Source organism: Rhinopithecus bieti, unplaced genomic scaffold (assembly GCF_001698545.2).
Source record: "Rhinopithecus bieti isolate Rb0 unplaced genomic scaffold, ASM169854v2 scaffold_31527, whole genome shotgun sequence".
NCBI lineage: Eukaryota > Metazoa > Chordata > Mammalia > Primates > Cercopithecidae > Rhinopithecus > Rhinopithecus bieti.
Window position 1 is genome coordinate 2,413,025 of NW_016813959.1, and position 10,163 is coordinate 2,423,187.

Here is a 10,163-nt window from a genome sequence, read left to right on the forward strand (position 1 = left end):
AAAAAAAAAAAAAAGAAGTAGGAAGACCTGCCTGGTATAGCCAGGGAGAGGGGAGGGAAAAAAACAGGATAAGAGGCTCTTCCTATGCAGCCAGCAGGAAGAGGGACCACCTATCACTATGTCTCCTCTCTCCCGCTGTGGGAAATTGAGAAAGCACGAGGAAAGCTTTAGGGAAAGGAATCCGACACACTGGCTTTGAAACAGACAGAGCCAGGTTCAATTCTATCTCCACCAAGTAGAAGCCGAGTGGCCTTGAGCAACTTAACCTAAATTTCCATTAACTGTAAAATATGAGTTATCCTTGTAATAGTAAAGCATGATGACTAATTTAGTCAATCACTTCAAGAGTTTATTGTCTACTCTGTGTCAGGTAGGGAAATAAATTGTGCAAAGCATCAAATTAGATCCCTGGCACATAACAAACATTCAATAAACAGTATCTTTTTAAAAAATATATCCTTCTGATTTCAAAATGTATTCACTATAAACTTGTGGAATATACAGTGTAGTAGACATATGTTTATCTGCTCAGCATTCCTTTCTTTGGGGAAGCAAACTGTTCCATTTCTATAAAAGCTCTCCTTGGCCCACGTTCACCCCCACAGGCATGCAACCCAGCTGCACCCAATTAGAATATTCCATTCTTCTGGCCACATGCCCAGGAATGGACATGTGAACCAAGCTGAGACAATCGGACTCTTCCCTGGGCTTTTTCTGGAATCCCAAGCTCTAAAGACTACATGAGCATTGCAGAAGGCCATCTTGTTACCATCTGGGCAGAGTCAGCCTGAAAATGGATTCAGAGACAAGGGATAGAGACATAGCCAAAGACCTGGTGATGTCATCTGAGTCCCTGGATCCAGCCCTACCTGAAGCTGGTCTGACCCTTGGACTCGCAAGTTATAAAAGTCAATAAATGCCCTTTCGTTGACTGAGACTAAGTTAAATTTCTGTCACTTACAACTAAAAGGCGTCAGAATAAGATAAACAGGAAATCATGGTAAGTAAAAGAAAGCACCCCTCATCTCAAAACCCAGAGAAAACACCATGACCTTTGAATGTGTGGTCCTCCCAGGTTTTATTGGGGTGATTGTTTGCTTTGTTTCATTTGTGTGTTTTGGGAATGACTGGGGTGATTATTTTTAAAATAAGAAAATAGGCTTTCAAACCAGACCCCTTGGGCTTGAATCCTGACTCTGTCCTTTACTCAGCTGTGTGGCTTTAAGAAGGTTACCGAATCTCTCTGATACATGAAACATATAGTTATGTTCTCCTTTTCTTAAAGTTGTAAGTTGACATTTTAAGAGAGAAAAAAAAAATAGAAAGGTAACAGCTGGAAAACATAAAGGAAACAGACAAACTTCAGGAAAAAAAGACTAAGCTTCCTGAGCTGTTCATTCTTTATTACGTTAGAATGACGGGCTCCAAGCAAACACTGAAGGGATGGGAAGGTGATGGTTGAAAGATCTAAGCACTTTCCAAGGGTTTTTTTATTTGATTAATGAAAAGGATGAGAATAACGTGTCCAGATTTAAAACAAAACCAAAAAACCGGTAAAACAGTTCTCATGGCTGCATCTGGATCAGTCATGTGATACATCAAAAGTATGTGTTATTGATTAATTATCAAAGCTCATGAAACTTTTCTTCTATTACAGCAGATTATTCGTGGATGTTGTTAAAATAACTGCTTACTCATTGATATGGAATTATCAAAGCTCATGAAACTTTTCTTCTATTACAGCAGATTATTCGTGGATGTTTTTAAAATAACTTTGCTCACTCATTGATACGGTTCGGCTCTGTGTCCCCACCCAAATCTCATCTCAAATTGTAATCCCCATAATCCCCACATGTGGAGGGAGGGAGGGCCTGGTGGGAGGTGATTGCATCACCGGGGCAGTTTCCCCCATGCTATTCTGGTGATTGTGAGTGAGTTCTCATGACATCTGATGGTTTTATAAGGGCTCTTCCCCCTCACTCTCTCTCCTTCCTGCCACCTTGTGAAGGAGGTACTTACTTCTCCTTCCACCATGATTGTACGTTTCCTGAGGCCTCCCCAGCCATGTGGAACTGTGAGTCAATTAAACCTCTTTCCTTTATAAACTACCCAGTCTCAGGTATGTCTCTTTTTTTTTTTCTTTTTTTTTTTGAGACCAAGTCTCACTATGTCACCCAGGCTGGAGTGCAGTGGCATGACCTCAGCTCACTCCACCTCCCACAATCAAAGGATTCTCCTGCCTCAGCCTCCCGAGTAGCTGAGATTACAGGAGCATGCCATCACACTGGCTAATTTTTGTATTATTAATAGAGGTGGGGTTTTGCCATGTTGGCCAGGCTGGTCTTGAACTCCTGACCTCAAGTGATCTGCCTGCCTCGGCCTTCCAAAATGCTGGGATTACAGTCGTGAACCACCACACCCGGCCTCAGGTATTTCTTTATAGCAGTGTGAGAATGGATGAATACTTTCATAATATAATAACTTCATTCGCTTTTACTTTCTTAAGTGGGAGATAGAGGACTAGCATTGGAGCATAAGCCATCAGTGAGCAAAGTCCATAAAGACTGCGCCTGAGGTATCAATCAGCTGTTCTTATGACAAATTATTGTAGTGCTTTCCTCCTCTGAAAGGTTTGGGGTTTCCTCAAAACCTGGGGATGCTAAATGCACATGTGTAAAAATCATCCACCCTGTGTTGTGAGAGGAAAAGTTAACAGTTAGTGCTCTGTACAATACATAACTGAGAAAGCAATGGTAGAGTTCAAATGGTACCATCTGCAAATAATAAGGAACAGTACTCATGGCCTTGGATGACCACACTAACGTACGGAATACAAACCAAAGAAAAGACTTTTCATATTTTGAGCCAAAATGAAACTCTATTCATTATATCACTGGGACAAAGAGAATGAGAAATACTGGAATAGAAAGAAGCGCCTTGTGTAAAACAATCACAGCTAAGAGAAGGGAGCAGGGAACGGACTGTGGATATAGTAGCCAGACTATATAGGAATCTAAGAATCTCAATTTCAAGATTCAGTTTTGAGGAGCTGAGTCAATATTTAAAGGAAAAAAAGAAAACCCAGTACATTGTGTTGTTCTGAGAGTGACCGACCTTCTCCGACACCGGCCCTCGGGATGAACCCTCCAGGTCCTCATGTACACGATCCAGCAACCAGAGCAGGAATTCCAGGGCGTCATGCTGGGAGTTGCCTTGGAACTGAGAGCCATACTTGGAAACTGCATTCTGAAAGGAAAAAAAGGAAATCCAGAGGTGAATTTGGCCCCTTATACAACCAAATGAAGGCTCTGTGAGCACCAGGTCTACCAAGTGGTCATTACTCAGCCCTGACCTGGGATGATAGATGCAAACCACTGGGGTGGAAATGTTCTTTCATGCCAAAGCCCGCCCTTTTGGGGCAATGTCCCCAAACGGTATGAGGGTCTCTGTATATAGGAGAAGATACTTGCTTTCCAGAGGACTGCTAATGTATGTTCTATCCTTTGAAAACCCAGAGGGTGGTCTCTGTTGAGTATTTTGATACTGTTGACCATCTGACCCACCAAAGCTCTCTCCCCGTGACTGCTGGGGTATGATGCTCCACTAGTCTTCCCTCCATTGGTCTATTCTCATGCTGTCTCTCTCTGTTCATCTAGATGGTGAACAGCCTTCTCGCCCTACTTGCTCTCTCTTGCTGATTTCATTCATTCCCATAACTTCAACTCTTTCTTCTATCAGAATACTGACATTTGCAATGAAGTTGATTTCCTTAAGTACCATGCATGTAGCTCCTCTACTGCCTCTTTCTAACATGTATGAAACTTAAGGATACAAACTTGTTTCTGTAGTTAGGTCATCAAATGGTTGAACCAGCCCTTCACTACTTTGATAAATATGTATTGAGTGCCAACCACAGGCCAGGCACTATTCTAGGGACCGGGGATACAACAGTGAACAAAACGGATGAAGACTCACTGCCCTCGTGGTGTTTGCATTCCTGGTCCCCCTTGCGCTGTCCTATTAAATTGTGTAGCAACTTTGTCATTTTCTGCATAAATGCACATTCCAGCTTTTTAAAAGTTTATTGCAAAGAGTAATATATGCACATACTAAAAAACAATAATGCAATAAAAAAGGATGATAATGAAGTCTTCCTTCTACCTGGCCTTCATCCCGTGTTACCCCTTCTCAGGGGACAGCCACTTTAAGCACTTCCTTCAGCATCTTTCCAGGGACTTTTGCTCTACCTGTGTGAGCATGTGGGCATCTGGATGTAAGCAAATCACTTGTCTATGTGTTCACACATGCACATGCACACGGCACACGATGGCTGTGGGTCTCTCTTAGACTGCAGAGCCAAGCCTCCAGTCTCATCCCACACAGGTCTGTTCTCTGCTCACGCCTGCCAAAGAGACTGGTCTTAGCAAGGCTAAGGACCAGGACAATCCTTAACACTGCCAATCAAATCAGGCGGCCTGGGCTTTTTTTTTTCTTTCTTTCTTTCTTTTAATTTTCCCTTGAGATTTAAAGGAGCCTTTAGAGGCCAGGTGCAGTGGCTCATGCCTGTAATCTCAACAATTTGGGGGGCCGAGGCAGGGGGATCACTTTAAGTCAGGAATTTGACACCAGCCTGGCCAATATAGTGAAACCCTGTCTATACTACAAATACAAAAATTAGCTGGGCGTGGTGGTGCATGTCTGAAATCCCAGCTACTTGGGAGACTGAGGCAGGAGAATTGCTTGAACTTGGGAGGTAGAGGTTGCAGTGAGGAGAGATTGTACCACTGCACTCCAGCATGGGTAACATAGTGAGACTCTTGTCTCAAAAAACTAAAAATAAAAATAAAGGAGACTTTAGGATGAGACAAAGCAAAAACGCAAGATCTAATTAACTGAAATGCTGGTTTTGAGTCTTTTTTTTTAAGACAGTGTTTCACTCTTGTTGCCTAGGCTAGAGTGCAATGGCGCGATCTCAGCTCACTGCAACCTCCACCTTCGGGTTCAAGTGATTCTCCTGCCTCAGCCTCCCAAGTAGCTGGGATTACAGGTGCCTGCCACCACACCCAGCTAATGTTTGTATTTTTAGTACAGATGAGGTTTCCCCATGTTGTCCAGGCTGATCTCGAACTCCTGACCTCAGGTGATCTGCCCGCCTCAGCCTCCCCAAGTGTGGCTCTGAGTCTTTATGCCAATCACATTAGTTTGGATTCTTCCCCCAGGCTTCTCTGCGTGTTGATTCCCAAGTAGGGCTACCAGATTTAGCAAATAAAAATACAAGATGCCCAGTTAGATTTGAATTTCACATAAACAATGAATATGTTTTTAGTAGAAATATGTCCCATGCAATATTTGGGACGTATTTACCCTAAAAAGTTATTCATTTTTTATCTGCAATTAAAAGTCAGCTGGGCATAGTATATTTTTCATCTGGCAACCCTACCCTTAAACAACCCTCAAACCTATCTTCTTGTACCAACACATTCTCTTCTGGGTGAGCAGCTGGCTCTTCCAACTCAAAATATCTAAAACCAGCTCATCCTTTTAATGTAGGTGTCGTCTTTCAGGTTCTCCTTCATATCAGTCCACTGTCAAGCAGTCTGGATGCTGGCTCCCAAATGTCTCCACCCTTCCCCTATAGAAGAGTCCCATTCGATCTGTTGAGTTCCACCTGTAGCTGACCCAGACAGTATGTACCTAAGGAGGGGCCCAGCCCCTAGGTTCTTCCCTTGCCAACCCACTGACTTCATGGTAGACCAGACCAATTTTCCTACAGCTCAGCTGAATATTGTCATGCTCTGACCCTAAATCCTTCCTTACTCTCCTGCTCACCACCAAATAGTCCAAGAACCCTCTCTGGTTCACCCCCAAGCCATATCATTCCCTGTTTCAAAGCTCCAGGTAAGTAATCCACCTAGCTGCCCCACACATGCTTTCCTACTTCTACAGTCTAGACCTTGACTTTTTTTTTTTTCTTTCTTTTTCTGAAACGGAGTTTTGCTCTTGTTGCCCAGCTGGAATGCAATGGCACGACCTCGGCTCACTGCCACCTCTGTCTCCCGGGTTCAAGCGATTCTCCTGCCTCAGCCTCCCAAGTAGCTGGGATTACAGGGGCCTACCATCACACCTGGCTAATTTTTGTATTTTTAGTAAAGATGGGGTTTCACCATGTTGGCCGGGCTGGTCTCGAACTCCTGATCTCAGGTGATCCACCCCCCGCTCGACCTCCCAAAGTGCTGGGATTACAGGAGTGCGCCACCGCACCTGGCTTAGACTTTTGCTTTTGTTCTTCCTTCCATGTGAAATCCATTCCTGTCCAGTTAATCACGATGATCCTTTAAGCCTGACACTCTTCATCTTAGCCTGGCTATAGTACCTGACAACCTTTTCAGAAAGGAGGTGACAACTTCAAGAAGCCAAGACACGATAGGGCCTTAAACATGTCCCTCTCTATAAACGGCAATTCCACTTTGGGGGATTTTGCCTTAGGAAATGAGAGATACAAGCAGAGATGTCTTTACACATCAAAGTTATCTGGGTGAAAACTTATGACACAGTCAGATGGCCTTAAAATTTATGACTGATGAAATACAAATGATAAAGAAAATAATAATCTGGTCATAAGAAGAAAAAAATGCAAAAATACATTATTTGAGATTGTTTTTATATATTTATAGATAGCAAAATAAAAGACCAGAAAATACATGGCAAAATAGTAGCAAATGGTTACCACAGAATAATGGGATCATAAGTAATTTTTTAATTTTCATTTGTAAATGACAAAGTTTTTTAACAGTGAACATTGTTCTTTGTCTTTTTCCATTTATAAAGTATTTGGCAGGTATTTCTCAGAATTATTTTTAATAACCTCCTGATGACTACAGAAGTAATTCCCCTAGAAAGTCTATGGAAACAGGCCGGGGGTTGTGGCTCACGCCTGTAATCCCAGCAGTTTTGGGAGCCAAGGCGGTCGGATCACAAGGTCAGGAGATCAAGACCATCCAGGCTACTAAGGTGAAACCCGATCTCTACTAAAAATACAAAAAATTAGCTGGGCGTGGTGGTGGGCACCTGTAGTTCCAACTACTCGGCAGGCTGAGGCAGGAGAATCACTTGAACCCAGGAGGTGGAGGTTGTAGTAAACCGAGATCGTGCCCCTGCACTCCAGCCTGGGCAACAGAGCGAGACTCCATCTCAAAAAAAAAAAGAAATAAGTCTATGGAAACATAAGTAGAACTGCACAAAGCAGTTCCCAAGAAGTTAATTAGCTTGGGAAGAATGAACTGCAATATTTGGTTACTTATCCCACATCTTTTTTTTTTTTTTTTTCCACTGAGGTCTGCTATGTTGACCAGGCTGGTCTTGAACTCCTAGCCTCAAGCGGTCCTCCCATCTCGGCCTCCCAAAGTGCTAGGCTTACAGGCATGAGCCACCGTGCCCAGCCCTATATTTGGTTATTTCTCTCCTTCAACATGGCATAACTCTATCCGTGTGTATGTTTTCTTTCCCAAACATTGACAATTTTTAACACTTCTTATTAAAATTATTCCTAGTTATTTCATATTTCTGGTTGTTTTATGAATAAAAATCTAATTTTATATATTCCAAATGGTTATTCCTTTGATTTTCTACCTTCCATCTGATGTAACTAATGACAGTAATAAAGCTAAAATAAGGATTTCTAGAATGTTTTAGCAATTTTCTTTCCGTTTAATTTTTTTTTTTTTTTTTGAGGGGGAGTCTCACTCTGTCGCCCAGGCTGGAGTGCAGTGGCGCGGTCTCGGCTCACTGCAAGGTCCGCCTCCCGGGTTTACGCCATTCTCCTGCCTCAGCCTCCCGAGTAGCTGGGACCACAGGCGTCCGCCACCACGCCCGGCTAATTTTTTTGTATTTTTAGTAGAGATGGTGTTTCACCGTGTTAACCAGGATGGTCTCGATCTTCTGACCTCGTGATCCGCCCACCTCGGCCTCCCAAAGTGCTGGGATTACAAGCGTGAGCCACCGCGCCCGGCCCCGTTTAATATTTTTTACTCCCTTTCCATTTTATGTCTGTTTTGTCCAGAACTTCCAAAACATAAGAGTGGTGAAGAAGGCATCCTTGTTGTTAAAAAGCCATGTCTCCATTATATCACTGTAAGCCTAAAAGGGATGCTTAAGCACATAAGATAATATAAATTCCAGATGGCTAAAATGTTTAATATAACCATAGAAAAGCTGGTACATAAAATCAAATATTTATCATAAGGTATGATATAAATAAATCTAAATCTTCCAATATTGGGGTAGGGGGAAGATGGAGACAGTTTTGAGGAAATATTTGTAGCAAATATTCCAAGAGCTAAGGAACTTACAGAAACCTAAAAACATTGAGACCAAAGCAGAATAGAGAGATGCATAAGAACATTGAGCAGATGGGCCGGGTAAAGTGGCTCACTGGTCAGGAGTTCAAGACCAGCCTGGCCAACATGGTGAAACCCCATCTCTGCTAAAAATACAAAAATTAGTCGGGCATGGTGGCATGCGCCTGTAGTCCCAGCTACTCAGAAGGCTGAGGCAGGAGAATTGCTTGAACTTGGGAGGCAGAGGTTGCAGTAAGCTAAGATCACACCACTGCTGCACTCCAGCCTGGGTGACAGAGCGAGACTCTGTCTCAAAAAAAAAAAAAAAAAGAACATTGAACAGATGATTGATTCCAAAAGCAGACTCGCAACTAGTAAAGAAACATGGAAAAATCTTCCACCTCGCTCCTAATCAAAGAAATAAAAATAAAAAACTATTTTTAGAAGTTTAGAAGATAATGCTATTTCTTAGGATGCAAAGGCACAAGAGCAATGTAATGAACTTTGGTGACTCGAGGGGAAAGGTAGGAGGTGGGTGAAGGCTAAAAGACTGCACACTGGGTCCAGTGTCTATTGCTCAAGTGATGGGTGCACCAAAATCTCTCAAATCACCACTAAAGAACTTATCCATGTAACCAAATACTACCTGTTCCCCAAAAACCTATTAAAATGTTTAAAATATGCTATTTCTTTTTGTTGAATAAATTAATAATAAGGGATGGAGATTTATTATACAGCCTGGTGATTATAGTTAATAATAATATATTATATCTTGAAAATTGCCACAGGAATAGATCGTAAATGTTCTCACCACAAAAACGTAAGTATGTTGGCCAGGTGCAGTGGCTCACACCTGTAATCCCAGCACTTTGGGAGGCTGAGGCAGGCGGATCACTTGGGGTCAGGAGTTTGAGACCAGCCTGGCCAACATGGCGAAACCCTGTATCTACTAAAATACAAAAACTAGCCGGGCGTGGTGGTGCACGTCTGTAATCCCAGCTACTTGGGAGGCTGAGGCAGGAGAATCACCTGAACCCAGAAAGCAGAGGTTGCAGTGAGCCGAGATAGTGCCCCTGCACTCCAGCCTGGGCGACAGAGCAAAACTCCATCTCGATGACAACAACAACAACAACTCAATATTTAAAATTGAGATGGTGACTATACAGGTTCACACATTTGTTAAAACTTCCTAAATTTTATGCTTATACTGGGTGCATTTCACCACATATAGTTTAGACCTCAATAAAGTTGATTTTAAAAGTAAAAATAGATAATAAAACATTCATACCTTTGCTTTGACTGTGTAATTCCATTTGTAGGAATTAAGCTTATGGGAATAATCACAGCTAAGGACAGTGATTTAAATACAAGAAACTTCAATACAGTATAATATTGGAAAATGGAAACTCCATTTCCATTTTATGTCTTACTGTTTTTTCCAGAACTTCCAAAACATAAGAGTGATGAAGAAGGCATCCTTGTTTTTAAAAAATCTCCAGTATATCACCATAGATCTAAAATTGATGTGTAAGCACATAAGCTAATATAAATTCCAGATGGCTAAAATTTTTAATATAACCATAGATCTCCATACAGAATTGGTTCATTTAATATATATTAATTGTTAAAGACTCAATTATTAATGATTGTTGTATATTATTAAGACTAGGAAAACGTAACAGTGCTTAAATGAGAAAAGCAGAATATAAAACTAAAATTTTCAATTGTTTATACTTTGAAACATATCAGTATATTTACAATGGTTATCTCTAGGGGTTAAAATTACAGATCTCTTTTTTTTATATTTTAACTTTTTTTTTTTTTTTA

The 10,163-nt window shown here is 41.7% G+C and overlaps 1 protein-coding gene across 4 annotated transcripts in view; it reads right to left on the minus strand.

The window, feature by feature from the left end:
- The window catches only part of USP43 (ubiquitin specific peptidase 43), a 71,386-nt gene that overhangs the window by 53,664 nt on the left and 7,559 nt on the right, over positions 1-10,163 (minus strand). For all 4 annotated transcript variants that reach the window (XR_001880917.1, XM_017849235.1, XM_017849234.1 and 1 more), the window contains exon 2: positions 3,115-3,246. Coding sequence is in view for 2 of the 4 variants with exons in the window: in XM_017849234.1 (XP_017704723.1) it covers positions 3,115-3,246 (132 nt within the window). In the remaining 2 variants the exon portion in view is untranslated. The remainder of the gene's footprint in view (positions 1-3,114; positions 3,247-10,163) is intronic.